This window comes from Montipora capricornis, chromosome 7 (assembly GCF_036669925.1).
Source record: "Montipora capricornis isolate CH-2021 chromosome 7, ASM3666992v2, whole genome shotgun sequence".
Lineage (NCBI taxonomy): Eukaryota > Metazoa > Cnidaria > Anthozoa > Scleractinia > Acroporidae > Montipora > Montipora capricornis.
The window spans coordinates 2,310,830-2,330,506 of NC_090889.1; the positions used below are offsets into that span (position 1 = coordinate 2,310,830).

Here is a 19,677-nt window from a genome sequence, read left to right on the forward strand (position 1 = left end):
AGTGGTAGTAGTAGTAGTAGTGATAGTGGTAGTGGTAGTGGTAGTGGTAGTGGTAGTGGTAGTGGTAGTGGTAGTGGTAGTGGTAGTGGTAGTGGTAGTGGTAGTGGTAGTGGTAGTGGTAGTGGTAGTGGTAGTGGTAGTGGTAGTGGTAGTGGTAGTAGTAGTAGTAGTAGTAGTAGTAGTAGTAGTAGTAGTAGTAGTGGTAGTGGTGGTGGTAGTATTAGTAGGCTGAACTAAAGAATTCGCAATTTCTTTCGTTGTCATGAAAATTACCAGCCCTTCTCTTCAGGATAAAATCATGTTTACTACTAGTAATGTCCGTCCTCAAATAACGTGGTCTAGTCATCCGCACCGAGTATATTTCCTTTTTTTTTTCTTCACATGATCTTTCCGCCCCTGTACTGAGCAGCCACAGCGAGGTAAGTCAATTATAATTTTTGGTCAATCCACTTGTAATACACAATAATGAAATTCTGAAAGAAATAGACACCTTTGCGCAGTCATTCTGATCTCATATACATCTCATTTGTCTAAAGTGAACGTTAACGGTAATACTAGAATCTCCAATGATTTCGAAATTTGGTCGTAAAAGATTTTTCCAAAGAGATAAAAATGACTTAATCAATCTTAAAAACAAGAAAAAAAAAACTAGTCAATTACTGGTGCAGACGGGTTAACGACAAGCATTTTTCTCATTCCACAAAATTAGATAGATCCTCTACGAGTCCAACCAAGGTCATCTACCGCTCCTTCTATTGCTTGTGTTTTTGTATAGGGCCGATTTTATACTACATTCGATTTTCTTTTTCCCTTTTCTATCTTGTAAGCAATTTATCTGTGAGATAATATATTGATTTATTTTCTATCTGTTTTTTTTTTTTTTAACAACTTATTTTTTTAACTCCATATTCCACAATACAACCCTACTTCACAATATACTGCACTGCACTACAACGCACTACACTACACATTAGCTAGTTTGAGAGCTTAAGCACGAGACGTTTTTTCTCTACACGGACGTTGGCCGGAAGTAATTTTCCAAAAAAAAAAAAAAAAATGGTGTCACACGTCACAAACATCAACGCTGGGTATTTGCTGTCCGTGGAAAGGTAAGTTAATTTGATGCGGAATAATTAATTTATTCATTGATTTATCTTGTATTCCTTTGTATATACTGGACAGTCAACTTTATATTTCCTGTCATTTACCAAAGAAATTCGCCTTAATCAGTTCACCACATGATGAAAAGAGCGCGGGGAACGCCGAGACTCAAAGCCTTCAAAAGATAAAAGAGTAAGTACTAGTCCTTTAAAAATATATATGCTTTCCTTGAGAAGTACCTCTTTGTATGTGCTTGTGTTTTTTCTCTGTGGTCTTAAATGTTAATGCACTGGCAACATGTGGCAATGCTAAGGCAACGATTTCAAAAACACCATGTTAGAATTTGGTAAAATTAAATGACCGTGAAGTTTAGTTGCTTTTTCTGTAACCCTTCTTTGTTCAATAAGGGTCATTTTCTTTTCTTTGCAGAAATGTGGCAATGGCTTGGGCTGATCAGCCAACACTGGAAAATCATGAATGAGAGAATTGAACCTTGCACTTAGCAGGACAATTTCAGCAAATGCTGCTTTATAGACACCCTGAAAAATTCAGGTGGCTCCAACGGGATTCGAACCCAGGACCTCTGCGATGCCGGTGCAATGCTCTACCAACTGAGCTATGAAGCCACTCAGTTGGGATCAATTTGTTGGGCTCATTTGTTCTGGTGAAGGACTTTATGAATGAAATGAATTGAATGTATATTTGAAGTGCTGGTAAAAGACGAATGAGAGAATTGAATTGTCCAGCGAAGTGCGAGGATCACTTCAAGTATATATTCATTTTATTGCCTGATAAATGATGTTTTTCAAATCTGAAGATAGTATAATTTTCTGAAAATAAAAGCGAAGCGTAATAGACAGAAGTACTTTTTTTTTGCCGACAAGGATTATGGGTATGAGTGTCAGATATATATAGTAGGCCGTTAAGATTTGAAAACCATTGTAGGACAGCAACAATTCAGCTCCCAAGTTGAAGTTTGATTTAAGTGGGTATTGTTAGTTTTCATGATTCGTTACCGTAACTCAGCCCACGTATTTAGTGACACCGCAGTTGGTGGGGCTATACGTTCCCTTTTTTCCATAAAGTGTTTTTGGGTTTTGGTATACAGCGGTGTCGCACAAGTTTACATAACTGCGAATTGGTTTTTCTCTGAAGACACATGTCTGAATTGTGAGGTATGGTGAGCAGTATTTAATTTGTCACTGTTCCTACAGTAAACAGGCGTATGAGGTCTTTGCTGACCTATATGCCCCTGTATCTACTCTGTTGTATGCGTCTCATTCATTTGGTAGTGAAGGCAAAATTTTAGTTATGTTCAGGATCTATTCAGGATACCGGGTAACATCTCACATCTAATTCATAATGCGTGTAGTTAAATTGAAGGTTTCAAGCCGTGTTCTCTTACAATAAAAGTTTATACTTTCATATCAATCCTGGATTGTAACTTTTAAAATGCATATGACATTTCTTTCTAAAACTGCTTCACAACTAGCGAAATCCCTAACGTGAAATGCTCAATGCAAGCATAAGCTCTCTACTGTATACTAACCTCAAGGAAGGGAGGATGACTATAGAGAACACATCTCCATGCCTCATCTATTTTTATCTTCCCGCCATGGTCGCACAGCCAATGTCCTCCAATCAGGTATCTTCCTACAAATAGCCGCGCATCTTGACCACGGGTTAAATTGAGATTGAAAAAAATTTATCATTGGAAGAGGCCAATATATGGTGGAGATGTTCTGTTCCCTCATCCTCTCTTGCCACATGACAAAATGAAGGAGAGAGAGGGTGTTGGGGCTTTGGACAGGTTACCTGAATTTCAAAAAAAAGCTTATTTCAAGATCAAAAGAAGTGCAGGATTATTAAGCATAAGAACGTATCTGGCATTGTGAAATGGCAGCTGTTGGATATTAAGTATGGCTTTCTTAGTTGTTTGCCACTCCGGGTTTGGGGCATCATACACCAACATCATTGCCTCTGCAATTCAGAACGTCATTTTGAATTCTCTTGACTTCCTGCATCAAATAACCAAACCAATTACGCTTTTGGAAACTTGCTGTGACAAAATGAAAAACAGTTTTGGCGAGCGGCAACCAACCCACCATTGGAAAATGAGAGAACTAACACTCAACATTTCTGGATTAAAGATCACAAGGTGCCGCGGAAGAACATGAAATGGAGGTGTTGAATGTTGAAGTGGACTCATGGGAAATAGCACGTCGCCAGATTGCACTTGAGGAGGTCATTGGTTCAGGAGCATTTGGAACAGTTTGGCGAGCAACCTTGAGTCGTGAAAATGGAAAACCAGGCATACGTTTTGTTGCAGCAAAGTGCTTTTCTCGTAAGTACGATTCGGCTTTGTTAATTTATAGTTTCCATCGGATACCTTTCAGTTAAAGAGGTATCACAAGAGTCTTGCAAAGCCTCGTTCAACATGCAAGATAAAAATGTGTCGTAACAGAAAGAAAAACAAATCTCCATTACTATGTTTTATGAAAAGGTGCAGTAAAAATCATCAGTTCTCAATCAACTCTTTCATAATCTACCCACCTTTATCTTAACCTTGAAATAAATGCGGAGATTACCAAAATAGATCACCTTCTCCTAACAGGTTCCTAATCCTTCATTGAAAGTGTAAAAAGATATTTTGTTCTTTAACTTTTATTTCAAGCTTCCATGGCGACGTCTGGCCTCAAATACACCAGATTTTTACCCTCGCTGCACATTAAGGGATAAAGTTCCTCATAAAATTCATATATAAATAATGCTTTTAACCATTTACCGAGCCTATTTTCCATTGCTAAATTGCAGTTTAAAATTAAATACCGTATAAGATGGTTAAATACCCCAACTGGTTGACAGAGTAGAGATTTGAATCGATCAAGCATATTTGATTCCCCCTAAGCGTTGGAGCCCCAAACACTGAATCAGGAGCAGGGGTAGCTTAATTGACTGGTGCGCCTCTTTGACAGCCAAAGGTCACAACTTCGATTCTCCGGCTACTTAAAAGTCTGCATGTTTTAACACCTTCCTTTAACTTGTGTAGCTGTGGTTCTAATTTTGTGTAAAATGGAGTAAGAAGCGCACCATCGGCTTCCATTGATATCAGCCCCCTATGCGAATGAACTACCGGCATTAAAAAGATGGACTTACTTTTATCACAATGCTTCATGACGTAAAGAAAATGAGACAAAGACAAGTCTGGGAAATTAAAACAACCGTGTTATTAATAGTTCAGTTGAGGAGGTAGAAATACATGAAACACCTCAACAAGTCATGTGTCCAATCTTATTGTACCCTGGTGTCATTTATTGTAGCCACATCTGGAGATGAAGGAAAAGTCGCTCTGATGAGAGAAATCGGGTTGGGCAAACTTATTGGAGACAGCCCTCAGCCGAATATTGTTCAATTCATTGGCTGTGTCACCACCCAAAGTAAGGATCTTATTACAACTGCTAAATAGAAACAGCTGTGAGAAATTTGCACCAATAGTACAAGACCGCTAGTGAAAACCTTATCAATCGATGATATTCAGGGCAAAATTTGTCTATTTAAGCAAATTTTGGGAAATTCAAACCCATTTTGAGTAACGAGAAAATGGCCGTTTTCACCACATTTCCCAAGAACAAATTAAACCCTCTTAACGTCAAGTTTATTTCCAACAATTGCATAGCATAAGGTCAAGAAACAGAAAAACAGAACAATTTTCAAAATAGGTGAATCATCAAAGCAATGCCATGGAATAATGACAAAAGATATGAACTTTGTTTTTTAATCTGAAATGCAAACCCTTGAAGCTGATAGTTTTAGTAAAAATGCGAATGGTTGGCTATATAAAACGGTCACGTGCCTGATTTCACACTTCTAAAGAGAACCTACGTGGAGCTTCTTCATACAAGAAAGTTTTTGAGGCTTTGGTTTATTTATTTATTTTTATTTGCAATTATTATTATTAATTTAGTCTTTTGTGCAAGAAACTGGCTCAGGCTGCAAAGACCACCAGGGAGAGATAAACAATTTAAAGGAATTGTACATTTTGCATGACAATTGTATATTTTATCTTTAAAATATGTTACAAATTTTTGATCATCTCTTACTCACTATACTTTCGTCATATTAAAAATCCAGCCTTTAGTATTTTTTTTTTCTTCATAGAAAGTTCTTCACAAATATGTGGAAATTATGAGTAACGTTGATTAATGTTTTTTTTAGTTATTATTTAATTCATGTCTTCTTTTTTCTCACTTTTACATTCATTCTTGGGTAACATGACCTTTAACTTGGGGAATGTGTAGATAGTCGCCCTTTTCTTCATTCTCATCCCCTCTGCTCATTCAAGGTGAGCCGCTAATATGCGATGCTGACAAAGGTGGTTGGCTAAACTGTGATCTTCCAACACAGAGCCACGCAAATACTGCTTTATTTGTTTACTTCTTAAAAGCGTCTAAACGTAATAATGATAGAGCCCATATCCACCTTTCCGAGAAGCTAATAGTTTGAATGCAGCATTATAAAAGTTGTCCAAACTCTGTGTAACCTTTACAGTACAGCCAATTTTGATCATGGAGTACTTACCCTGTGGGGATCTTTTGGGGTACCTGAGAAAAAGCCGTGGAATTTTCGACAAACATTATTGCGGAAAACTAGCAGTAGCGCCTCTGAAGACCTATGACCTAATGTCATTTTCAAACCAGATTGCTACTGGAATGGTGTTCCTGGCATCCAGAGGGGTATGTAACAAGCATGTCATACGATATGGTACTATTTGTTGCTTATTGTAATCTTTCACAGATTAAGATTGTATCTACGAAATGCATCATGCGATATGCTTACTCCTTGTAGTGTTTGACATTATGTAGACAAAAATGTGTGATCATTTTGCTATAATATTCTTATATCGAAAAGCAATGGATTGCTGTAGGTGACACGTACTAGCGCGCGCTTTAAACACTGGGTTTTCTACATTGGGATAACGCTGGAGAACCATGCACCGACCTATGCCTTGATATTACATAGTGTGATCTGCCCCCGCCGTGGTCGTCATGATAATTCAACAGTCATCTTTTTAAGTCAGTAATCGGGGAACATTGGCTACGTTATTTTCTAATCATATTAGTTAATTAACAATTATTGGATTCGGTTTTCCCATGATAGCGATAATTATCAAGGCCAAAGTTTGTATTATCTGCCGAAGCCGAAGGCTGAGGCGGATAACACAAACTGCAACAAACTGCAAACTGCAAAATGCATATTCCTGAGATGCATTTGTAAAGACAAGAGGACTGACTCATCCATTTCTTTGGATGAGCGGTAAATCAAAGAAAGTTTCTGCGGTTGGCAAAGTTTCTTTCCTCTTCTCTGCATGCATAAAACTATTGTCTCTGTGTATGACGTCAATTCTACGTATATAAAATCTATTGTCGATAGGTATGACGTAGGAGAAACAGAGCAAGCAAGAATTAGCAGCGTGCTTATAGCCAATCAAAATCGAGCTTGTGACACCAATGTATAATAATACCTACTAACTAACGTCCTCTGAGTCATTTCGAGTAAGCTTTAACTTTGGACCCGCTTGCAGCCCTCTTGTTGATAGGGAAATGCAAATCGCACCTCTTCACTACAGGTGGGATTACAGAACCTATTACCCTATACGCGAGCATGACTAACGTTGATTATTTGCTTTTTGTAGATTATTCACCGTGATCTTGCAGCACGAAATGTACTTCTTGATCAAAACCGTGTGTGCAAGGTCACTGATTTTGGGTTAGCTTACCAGAACTTTAAATATGGACATGGCAATGCCAAAAAGGTGGGTTACATTATTGATGGATTCCCTTTCACTTTGTTCTCTGTGTACCTCTTTGACGTTCTGTTTTAACACGAAAATGCAATGCTGTTTTCTCCCTAGGGCTGTATGCCAATAAAGTGGACGGCACCTGAGATACTCTTTGGAGATCCTGCAAATCTGTCAAGCAAAAGTGATGTGTATGTGCTTTTGACGATTAAATTTCCAGACTTTTGAAGTATTTAGTGCCTAAGACACAATTGTATCAGGTCAGGAAATGCAATAATGTTAGCGCCTAAGAGGAAAGCTATTCTTGTCAACCCCGTTTGGTCGGTTTAAGGTATATAAACATGAATAGTTAGTCCCATTGGTTTCTGTGTGCAAACTCGATTCGATTGATACTATATTTGAGTAAAGGAAAGAAAAGGAATAAACTTTATTTACATGTCTAGTCCTTCTAAGGCTGGAGTACAGATTGGGGATGCTGTAGACTGAAATCAACAATCAAGGCATATCAAGTCAAATGTTGGTTTTTGAGGAGAGCCAGAGAAAACCGGAATGTCTGGAGAAAAACCTCTCTGTGAATAGTAGAGAATCAACAAACTCAACCTACACATGATGCCTGGATTATTAGTTTTTTGACAAGGAGAAAACAATTATTATTATTTTTATTATTATTATTATTATTATTATTATTATTATTATTATTATTATTATTATTATTATTGAGCACAGGGTTTTTCCCTGGGGAGAAATATCCAGTCAAGTCTCATCCCGAGACCTCAGACTTCCAGCACTTTTCTGAGGATCCGATCCGAGGAGTGCCGACTTTTGCATCGTTCTTGTTCGGTCCTTAATTCCCAGTTGCTCCAAGTGGCCTGCCAGCTTCTTTGACACTGAACTCAATGCACCTACTACCACTGGCACCACTTTTGTCCTTGATTTCCAGATCCTTTTAATCTCTCTTGCCAGGTCTTGGTACTTTTTATACTTTTCAGTTTCTTTTTGCCGCACGTTGCTATCTCCGGGAACAGCTATGCCCACAACGATTGTTTCCTTTGCCTTCTTTTTCTGAATTACAATGTCTGGCCTCCTGTGATGGATTTCACGGTCTGTTTGGATGGTAAAGTCCCACAACAGTTTTACTTCCTCATTCTCTTCTATGCTTTTGGGGGAAAAAGTTTGTCACTGCACTCAACTTCATACTCCTTGCACAACTCCCAATGTATGACCCGCCCAACAACATCATGTCTCTTTTTATATTCTGTCTGCGCAGGAGCCCATCCTGGAGCGTGCAACTTCCATACAGCGTCTGTGAAACGGCGTTTTGACAAGTAGGTTTATTTTTAGACTAGCCCTTTCCGCGAATTAGGTCAAAAAACAAAGTCAGTTACGGTTCGGTGACCCTATGACGTCAGCTTAATTTCTTGTAATTGGTAATCGGGCTCATGTGGGAGTCTTATTAGCGGGAAATTCGATCTAAAATTAAACCTACTTGTGAAAACGCCGTTTCAGAGACACTGTATGGAAGTTGCACGCTCCAGGATGGGCTCCTGATGCAGCTGCTTTCCAGACCAGTCTTCAATTCTTTTCCTCTTTATCCATTCCTTATACTCCTTTGAAGTTTCAATTTCATCGACATTCTTCCTCTCCCGTGTAGCTTTCAACAAACGTTCCTGGCTATGGCTGATGTAGACCTTGATATTTCTTTCTTCAATATTTATGGCGTCTTCAACACTACTTAGTCCACGCCCTCCTTCTCTTCTATGTAAGTACAGACGGCTTACGTTTTAGCTGGGATGAAGAGCGCCATGGATGGTTAATAGTTATTATTATTATTATTATTATTATTATTATTATTATTATTATTATGCCGAGTCTGGGAATCAAATCCGGGCCACATTGGTGGGAGGCGAGTACTCTTACCATTGCGCCATCCCTGCACCATGCATCCCTGCAACCCAGTCCTAAATAAAACGTGTGTGTGCGTATGTTTGTGTTTCTGTCTTACAGGTGGTCCTATGGAGTCGTTCTCTATGAGATATTCACAATTGGTGGGTACCCATGAAATTATTTTAAGCTAAAAGGTTTTAATTAAGAGGGATATCGCAAGGATGTGTGAGTTCGATTGTTATCTCCCATGGCTAACCGCGGTATTTTTGGTTGTGTGTTTGTGTTTGTTGGCCGGTTTTCGTTTGTTCTAAACCCTCGATACCTAAAATTGTTATTTCAGGTGAATTTATATCGAAATTCTCCCATCTACTGGATTTTCTTGTTTTTTTTTGTGTGTGTGTTTGTTTATTTTTTCTTATAATCACTTTGCTGCTTACCGAGTTTCTGCTTGATTCTCACGTTTATATTTATTTACGTGATTAGTACTACGAATCCTCTGTAAACGCCTTCAGGCGCCATCTTCCATTAAAGCCTAAATTTGTATCTCATTTCAACAAAAACCGTAACAAAACATTTGACAATCAATAGGAGGCATACCATACCCTGGTTGGTCTGAGGGCAAGACAATGGAGGAGTTGAAAAGAGGATATCGCATGCCGAAGCCTGCACACATCGCCAACAACCTGTGAGTTACCGTCCACATTTTAAAAATAAGCAATTCGTCTTTTGTAAACCCATGATTATCTATTTATTTATTTATTTATTTATTATTATTTTAATCATAGTGCACTCCAGGCAAAAAGTATTATTAAATTTTCAACCTTGGATATTTCGTTGCTAGCTTTCTGATGAGTTCACTCAATCTCGGTTATCAACTCATATAACTTATGCAGGGGCGAATAGAGGATTTTTCTTAGAAGGGGGTGCGCACCTAAGAAATTAATAAACTGACGGGTGCCTTTTTTTGCAAAATACTTCCTATTTCAGAAGGCTGCAGGTCATCTTGGAGGGGAGGTGGGGGGGGGGGGGCACCCCCTGAAGCTTCCCTCTACAACCGCCTCTCGCATGAACTAATGTGGAAACCGATTGTGTCAGGTGTTGCCAAGCTGGAAACTGATTGGTCTTAGTTTGGAAGTGTCCAAGCGTTCAGTGTTTATTGATAATTTAATGAAACAATTATTACATTCCCGCTTGTTGGATATGAGACTGGTTAAATTCAACTCGGCGCTACGCGCCTCGTTGGCTATTTACCATCTCATATCCAGCACACGCTCATGGAATAACTTTTTGACAATAAAGAAATGCGACAGAACATTTCTTAAACACTTTCTAAGATCTAAAAAGCTGAATAATAATCGACGACGTTTCGACGTTACCGTAACCGTTCGTCATTATCTAGTCAAAAATGTATAAAAACTAAGTTCTATAAATAATAAGGCGAACAATAAGAGCTGAAAATAGTTTACAAGTTAAAAAGTTCCGCACGTATGGAGTCCGTTTGGACGTTCAAATTAGGTTTGAATTTCTTGATGTAAAGCATTTCAAACACTAAACGATCAAATTTGCCTTGGCACTTTCTCATAATCTTGAAATGGCTCTCATTCAAAGGATCGCCCCTACCATGCGCTTCATGAAAATGCTTGCCGGTTGCAGAATTTTTGTGTTCAACAACACGTTGAAAAAGGTGTCGGCAAAATGATAAACAACGCATTGCTGATTGACAATTGATGGTTTGACTTCTTTAGGCTTGGGATCTAGCTGAAACTTGATCTTTGTATGGTAGACTAATTCTGACTTTCAACCTCGTTCCCAGAGCTTTTCAATGAGGTTGTGACTATGTTGCTCTCGTCAGTATTTCTCTCCACTATGCTTACTGAATACTGACGAGGTTGACATAATCAGAATTAGTCTACCATTCAAAGATCAAGTTTCAACTAATGGATTGACCCCACTTTGCAACCAGATTTTGTAAGCAAGAAATTAGAACAATGTCTCAAACCTAAAGAACCGTCAATTGTCAATCATCCAAATGGACTTCATACTTGAGAAACTTTTTGTTTAACTTTTTTTAAAGAAACGTTCTGTCGCAATTTTTTATTGTCAAATGTTTTTTCTAAAGCACTTTTTTTCGTTGTAATAACCAAAAAAATTTGCAGTCGTCCTACGGTTATAAGCAATTAGTATTATTACAAAAATTTCTTTCGAGTTTTTATTTATTTCTATGTGAAAAGAACAAAAAAAGGTGACACGCTAACACCAACCCGCAGTGGCCAACACCTGGTATGTTAACGTTAGCCACGCCATGCTGATGAGGCCCAGCAATGCCGAACCAGCTGTCCATGGCTGCTAATTGTCCGCTGAAATGGTTGTGCGCATGCGTTATGTGTTAACCACACCGGACTGGTTTCACCTTGCTTTTTTTTGGGTTATTTATTTCAAATTTCTGGAGTATTTATATCTTGTTTCAAAGTATTTTCGGCCTCGTATAACAGAAAGCAGAGCAAAAGCAGTGCTTTCTTTTCTTCAGGTCCTCCAATGTCTCCGCACCAAAATGCAAATTTAGTTACGTTTTTCTTTCAAAAATTATTTTCTTCCTTTCCATTTGCAATTTAATTTGCATTTTTGGTAAATAAATAAATAAATAAATAATAACTCATTTGTTACAAGTTGGAAGATGCTGGCAATAGCAGTACGTGGGCATCTTTTAATTTCCACTTTTTTGCTTTAAGGTTTAGTTATTATTCACAACGAATACAGTCGAATCTCGATTATCTGGACCCTTAGGGACTGACCCGAATAGTCCGGATAATCAAAAATATGAATATAATGAGTCATCACTGAATACATTTGTAAACCGTAACATTTATTCGAGAATCATGCAAGAATGAACCAAACAAGCCATTTCTGCCTAAAATGTTGAAGTAAATCAGTTTGCTTCAAGTTTCTACAGCGTGTACGTGTCGCTAATTCCATCATTCTTCGAAGCTGCATAAGTTGAATAGCTTCCACATTGTTTTGTCTCTCCATCCATATCAAACACTTTTTTAAGCATTCAACATCTTCATTGTTTGTAACAGTTTGCTCATCTCGACTTTCATCTTCCTCGTCGCTACTTTCATCTTTAACTGAACTGACTGAAGGCTCAAGCCATCCTGTCGAAGCTTTGAAGGTTTCGCCGTTCGCGTTCTCCTCATGTAATTGACTGTGAAAGTGCTTTGCTTTTTCTTGCAGAAGAGGACCAGAAATTGGAGTGCCAGCTGTTTTTTGCTGTATGAACCATGCGTATAGGGCTTCATCCAGCTGTTCATCATGTGCAACTTTCAATGATTTTCGTTTTAGTTCATGATCGATATCCAAGCTGTCGGCAAACTTCATAATCTTGACTTTGTTTTTGCGGATGTCCGAAATCTGCTGTTTACTGACGCCATATTCACTGAATATGCTCGTTCCTTTTTCGCCTTTTTCCAATCGTAGAATTATTGATTGCTTATCTTGTATACAAAGAATTGAACGCTTACGATTTGTCGACATGATGGAAACACTTTTCATGACACAAGCTTGTGTTTATCATACCAACGCTGATCGGGGAAGCGGAGCGTGAAATTCCACTTAGCAACAAAACAACTCTGAGCCAATGAACGCTCAATGAAATGCACTGCATTAGTTACGGTGCGTGTTAGGCGCGTTTAAGATCACTCGAGCAATAAACTTGCCCTAAATTGTCTTTTGATGCGAAACAAATTCAGTTCTGACTGGAATTTTATATCTCAGTTCGGCGTAAGATAGCTTTTCTACGGATAATGAATGTGACTAATTAATATTTATGAAAAAAATGGGACCAGAAAAGCTAGTCCAGATAATCGCGAAATCCGGATAATCGATTTCCGGATAATCGAGGTTAGTTTAACAGGGCTATAAGGGAGAGTACAGTTTTTTCTACTGTAATTATGCACCCTAAAATAAAGTGTTCGAATGTACCATTTATATTTTCTCAAAGAAACAAGTCGCAGATAAATTCTATGTCAAAAACCTCTTTTATCTGTATAAGTACTGACCGTCCCTTACGTCAAGTCTGGGATAACGAGATACTTTCTCTCTGTCATGTTTAGTGTTTAGTGCTATACTTTACCGGAGAACTTTATATATCTTTCAATACGTTTTCAAATCAACATCAGAATGTCCGATCAAAAGCAATGGCATTATATCCATCAAAAAATGTCGCAAGACCTTAAACGTAGAATCAATGCATTTTGCAGCGAAAAAATATCCAAACATAAACCTTCTTGCGAAAGGGTTGAAGGAAGAATTGCTGGAGATATAGGCTTCTCACCTCCTCCTTTTTTTATCATCAGGTATAACTTGATGGAGATGTGCTGGCAAGAGATCCCAGTACTCCGCCCTGATTTCGTAAATATTTCCAAGAGGTTGCGCTCGTTCATCGAAGGAGAGGTCAGTAACAAGACGTTTTCAAGGTGCTATTTTTTTCTTTCCATTTCTTTTTTCTTTTTTTTTTTTTTCATGCGCCATGCATAAAGACTGATATTTTTGCCGAGGCGTTGCTTGGAGCGAGCTCTGTTTTCTTGGGATATTTTGGTCGCGAGCCCTGTTGGGCTAGGCCGTTTATTTAAAATCAACATGGTACCTTCTAAGAAATAACTAAATATAGAAGGCATGATTCCAGCAAAGGTGAGGGCACACCCACCATCCACAAGAAAGTAAGAAAAGAGAAGGGGAAAATGAGTTTGACTCTCTTGAATTAGTTACTGAAGGAGGCCATACGCCTGTCTTCTGCACTGGATAAGAGCTAGAGAAAGTCCCGGAAGACAGGAATGCCCCAACTGCATCGTGGGAAATACCTAATTATGCATGTCAGACTCCACTTAAATCCATTTAATTTTCTCTGAGCAATAAACTCTTTTTTTTTTTTAAATGTCCAGTTTTAGCGATTATTATAATAATAAGGTTGCAATGGGTTCTAGGAAGATGATAAATGAAGGGAACATTGGATGGGATTTTTTCTGAATGACAAACCATGGTTTCCTTTTTACTTTTATGAACGGGAAGAAGGGAACTCGGCGATATCAGTACAATTGCTCAAGGTAGAACTGAGAGATGAAGTTGCCTTATTTGGAAGTTGTTGCTGTACATGTAAAATGGTGTAATAAATTGAGTTTAGTGCTACGTAAAGTAAAATTCAAATTAGAATGCTACTATTTCTTTAGGGCTACCCACTCTGACACGTTTTCAAAATTCTACAAAAAGTATTTATTCCCAGTGGCGTTATATATCGTTTTTTACCTATTCACACTGGATCGTTCGAAACCTATATGGGCAACTTGATTCAATATCCTATCCATGTCATCATTTTCCTCTTCAAATATCTGAGTTCAACTCTTTACGAGAAACGCGTAAAGTTTAAAGTGTTTTATCGTCGGAGTTTTTGGTCACGTTGTTGTGGGTGAAGGGCATAAAGACGTTTGTAAGATGAATTTCCGTTTTGTCGATTACAATTTATTTCAAGCCAAAAAAATAAAGAAAAAAAAGTAAAAACTAATTGCATGATACTGAGGAAACCTTTCTTATTTCTATGTGTTGCAGTACCTCCCGTTGGTGGACGAATCAAAGTACGATGGAACAAAATACTCAGGAGTTGAGGATGTGGGTGCAGAAACTGAAGATGACGCAAGAGCAGTTCGTGGGGCCACAAATGCAAAGGCCTCAGCAAGAAAGTGGTCAAGTCTGAAATTATGAAAGCTAGCTGAAGTAGTTGTCATTCAGTAACAGTACTAGTTTTTAGAGTCAGATATAATGTGAAATCCAAAAGCCAGTCCTAATTCATATTTAGGTCGATTAAAAAGGCGTAGACAATCAGAGAGACAACCCTAACACACACTTTTGTTCTAATTTCGTAAACTCCAAAACACCACGGAATCGATCAGTCTCAGTTTTATTCCAGACTAACTAAATGAGAAATTATTGTGACATGTTTTGGCAATCACTATCGACATCTGTGCTAATGCAGAACAAAGCAATATCTTTTTGCCTTTGACATCAGTCAATATTGTTTAGAATATTCATTAGTACAACAATTACTACAATAATTATTATAATTGCTTTGCGAAGTAAAATATAAACAAACCCGACAAGGTATGACAGTCGCTAGCTAACGATCATAAGCAGAACGTTTTCCAAGATCTTGTAGGCACTAGCAATAGCTTATTTCGGAGACCTAAATCGAAATCCAGTGTGATCATCACCGAGTATTCGGTATGATTGATGCTGGCTTTTTAATCCTACTACAACAGTGGCATCGAAAAGTGGTAGAAAAATATCCTGTTGATTGAGGAGGAAACAAGATATCTTTAGGAGAGGAATTATACGGCAAGGGGCTTAAAATTACAACGAGTCACGTAGGTGTGGCATGAAAGAGAAGATGTTGGAGTATTAGTAGGCTTTATCAGGGTGTATACACACTGGTTAACTCAGTGTGTCCTTGCTAATAGTGGCCTAGCTAGACAGAATCCGTAATTTGCCTTCTCCTCTTAATTGAGGGGGAAACAAAATACATTCAGAAGAGGAATAATACAGCAAGGGGGTTAAGATTATATCAATTCGCGTATGTGTGGCACGAAAGAGATGTAGGAGTATTAGTACGCTATATCAGGGTGTATAAACACTCGTTAACTCAGTTAGACCTTGCTTAATAGTGGCCGAGCTAAACATAATCTGTAATTTGGCTTCTCCTCTTAATTGAGGGGGAAACAAAATACATGTAGGAGAGAAATCACCATTTTTTAGAAAGGAAGCTCGCGAACACTTTTTATGTTTAGTCAAACATACTATAGTTGTAAAGGAAGAGTTGTCATTGTTGCACTTTAAAGTGCTTTGCAATTCACCTTTAGGGTTTGAGATGTTAATCTCCGCTTACTTGCTTGGAACGGAACCGCCATTTCAGCTTTGGCTTACCCACGGCTTTCAAAAAGACCTTCGACGATGCGAGCAACGTGATTTCGTTCTAAAGTTACCTACATATAATTTCAAGAAAAAAAAGTACAAAACTTGAGGAAACTCCAAAAAAACATTTAAAAAATATACAATTAACATAAATAGTGGGACCTGATAGACAAACTGAAGTAACAGTGTAAACATTTCTTAGAGTCAATAAGTCAAATTAAAGTAAATTTGGTAAACAAAACGGTCTTGTGCTGTCTTATCTGTAAATGAAACTGTCTATGAAATGAATTTATACATTAAATGCGGGCTATAGACAAAAGAGGGAAGTGACCCTCGCTCTTACCTAGACAATTTAAACCAAAAGATCATTTTACAGTCCTGTGCTAAGTTTCCAGGCCTTTGAATGAAAGCGAGGCTGGAGTTGACCTTCCTTTGATACAATCCCCGTTGATTTCATTATGTAAATCATGTTGTTGTAGTGCTGACGAGTTTCTATTTACATAGGAAAAGCAGTTAGGTTTGTATCAAAGCAAGGTCAACTCTAGCCTTGCTTTTATTCCAAGGCCTGGTAACTGAGCACAGAGCTGCAATAGCACGGTTAGTTTTTCTCATTTGCATTTCAATGTAATTTAACGTGGAGGCGAGGCAATTTCGGGCTATTTTGTAGTTTTAACCCGAAATTGCCCCGCATACAGGTTAGATTGCATTGAAATGTAAATGAGAAAAACTAAGGTGAAAAAGGCTAGTAGACACCTCAAAGGGATTCGAACCCAAGACCTCTGCGCTAACCAACAGAGCTATGAAGCCATTCAGTTGAGAGCAGGTCAATTTGTTTCGTTTAATTGTTTCCATGAAGGACTCGATGAATGAAGTGAATGTGTATTTGAAGTGCCACTTTGAATTGAAGGGTCTTGTCTAACTGGAAAGAAAGTACTGCAATCATTCTCAGGACTTCGATGTATTTATTTTTTTTATCAGATTTTCTGGGACATCTATTCTTATATATTTTTGGAGCGTTTAAATTTAGCGGGAAATCCAAGTAGCTTCAGTTGAATGAACTCAAGCAAACGTACGAGGGAATCCACATGAATTAATAACCGTAGTTTTTTCTCTATGGCAACTCAGCACAATTCTTTGATTGCACCTGACGTCACGACGGCCATGTTTGTGGAAAGCACAATAGCGAAAAAGTCTTTTGTTAATTTGACTCTATTATTATGCAAGACTTGAGCTACATTTTTTAAATTGTTTTGGCACCAACATGGCCGTCTTTTCACGTGAGTGCAATCAAAAATTACGAAAAACCAGCATGCGTGTGCAGAATCTAGAAAGATTGTGTAGCATCCCAAAGCAGAATCTGTGCGCTGGAGACCGTAGCCTCTCCTTCCCAAAGCCGGTTGGTCTTTCATGTACCGGATCCGAAATAGTCTGTTCTATAAAACAAAACAAAACAAAAACAAAAAATACAAAGCGAACATAGCAATACGTAATTAGCAAGGCCTAATCGGAATAACAATGGTTCTTTTGTCCTCCGCCATTTTAGTCCTCTTGCGTCATAACATTGTCAAAGTAGCTGTGAAAATCACGAGCTGCGGGATAAAATGAGGGGAAAAGACAAAATAAACAGCCGTACACATGAATTCTATTCAAATCGACGCGAACATTGTCGATAGCTTTTCTCGCTTTCTGATTGGCTACTTAAATAGCTAATAAAATTTCATTGGTTAAAAAGTTGACATTTTCACTCACAGTTGCACGGATTTTCGCATAGATTAAAAATATATATTTCTTCATACTTATTGCAGGATAAAAATTATCTAATGACCGCGGGAGAATTCAGACAGTTATTGTAAAAAGAACTTTTTACAATGACTGCTAAATTGTCGCGCGCTCATTGGCTAATTTTTATTGTCAATAAGCGGACAGACACAAAAATATATAATTTAAGCGTTTCAAAGAGTTTAATTTATGCAAATTTTGTGAAACGTCGATCTGTCACTTTTAATCAATAGAAACTCTCCGTTTTTTTTCCATTAGCCAATAAGAGAACCAGGCAAGTTATGAATTTGGTCGCGTCAGATTCAATAAAATTGAAGTTTCTTACATTTTTGTTTCGCGTTCTTCTCCTGTTTTTTTTATCTCAGCCGGCTGAAAAAAAAAAAAAAAGCTGTAACTACTGACCGCGAAACTCTTGCTTGAACTCTTGTGCGTGGCCAAACGAGACAAAACTTTTACCAACTCTCATGAAAAATTTGAGCAGGTTCAAATTCGATGAGAGCTCTCGAGAGTTAAAAAGATTAGCCGAGAGTGAATGACACTTTCTGCGTGAACTCAGTGATTTCGAAATAATAATAATAATAATAACATAATAAGGTAATATAATTTTTAAATTTATATCGCGCAAATATCTATCCGAATATAATCAAATACACAATAAAAATAATTCACTTGGTACAAATGAAATACAAAGGCGCGGAAGTATGTATGCATTAATAACATTTAACGTAATGAAAATAACAAAACTCTTCTGCCAAATCCCTTCGCCCTACGAGAGAATCACGTAGTCTAGTTTCTAACACTTCGTAATTGGCTTTAATACCTTGATCCCGTTTCCATATCAACAGCGACTGATAGCTTCTTCGATACTGTCTTCATCAAAGCCTAAAACTCCAGCAAGAACCTTCCATTTAGATGCAAGTTTTGCAGACAATCTAGTTAATTCTGGTTGTGATGGGCTTTCAGTTTTCTTCTGTATAGCTGAAGCACTTACTTCATGTAACTTATCAGTGAGACGACTTACATTAGATTGGGACTGGCCCATGTTAGCTGAAACACCTACCTCGATAAGACTCATCAGTGGCATGACTTGCATTATGCTGGGATTGGCTCATGTGAGCTGAAGCACCTACTTCAAGTAAGTCATCAGTGAGACGACATACATTATATTGGGACTGTCTCATGTGAGCTGAAGCACCTACCTCGATAAGACTCATCAGTGGGATGACTTGTATTATGCAGGGATTGGCTCATGTGAGCTAAAGCATCTACTTCATGTAACTCATCAGTGAGACGACTTACATTATATTGGGACTGGCTCATGTGAGCGGAAGCACCTACCTCGATAAGACTCATTAGTGGGATGACTTGCATTATGTTGGGATTGGCTCATGTGAGCTAAAGCACCTACTTCATGTAACTCATCAGTGAGACGACTTACATTATATTGGGACTGGCTCATGTGAGCTGAAGCACCTACCTCGAGAGGACTCATCAGTGGGATGACTTGCATTATGCTGAGATTGGCTCATGTGAGCTGAAGCACCTACTTCATATAACTCATCAGTGGGATGACTTGCATTATGCAGGGATTGGCTCATGTGAGCTGAAGCATCTACGTCATGTAACTCATCAGTGGAATGACTTACATTATGCTGGGATTGGCTCGTGTGAGCTGAAGCACCTACTTCATGTAACTCGTCATTAAAGGGAGGACCACTTGCATCTTGTTCAAATATTTCATTCTCAACAAAACGTGGACAAAGTTTTCGTTTCCTACTGAGTCGTACTACTCCCATAACAGACCATCGGCCACTGTTGCGGGGTGAGAACTTTTTGTCTTTGACAATGATTGGAGCTCCCAAGCAATGAAGACCACTCCAGCTTCCTGTCCTTTCCACTTGTGTCACTTGTCAGTAGTTTATGCGTTTGAGTGTCTCTTTGGAACTCTTATTTCAGTTTAAGTGTTTCAGGCCCAACAAAGCAATAAGCCTCCAAGTCCGTGGTAAATTCTTGTTTTTTTGTAAAGGTCTAAAGCAATAAGGAACTTCTTCGAGAAAAGCGAAGCAAAAATAGAACCCGCTGGAGAAGACAAAAAATGACCAAACGCCTTAACGGTTGATTTCGAATCGATTGAAGCCGAGCGTTCTCCAAAACGTTTACTT

At 38.2% G+C, this 19,677-nt stretch overlaps 1 protein-coding gene and 1 non-coding gene across 2 annotated transcripts; one reads left to right on the forward strand and one right to left on the reverse strand.

Moving 5' to 3' along the window:
• The first annotated feature begins 414 nt into the window (after positions 1 to 414).
• Positions 415 to 14,851, forward strand: LOC138057351 (tyrosine kinase receptor Cad96Ca-like). The gene is made up of 10 exons (XM_068903390.1): positions 415 to 419; positions 3,252 to 3,445; positions 4,422 to 4,538; positions 5,650 to 5,834; positions 6,794 to 6,913; positions 7,013 to 7,089; positions 8,903 to 8,943; positions 9,371 to 9,467; positions 13,135 to 13,231; positions 14,381 to 14,851. The coding sequence occupies exons 2-10, from the start codon at positions 3,280 to 3,282 to the stop codon at positions 14,531 to 14,533; spliced, it is 1,053 nt and encodes a 350-aa protein (XP_068759491.1). The 5' UTR covers positions 415 to 419; positions 3,252 to 3,279; the 3' UTR covers positions 14,534 to 14,851.
• Trnaa-ggc (transfer RNA alanine (anticodon GGC)) lies at positions 1,655 to 1,727 on the reverse strand. Its single transcript has one exon. It is a non-coding gene; the product is annotated as a tRNA-Ala (tRNA).
• Positions 14,852 to 19,677: the final 4,826 nt, after the last annotated feature.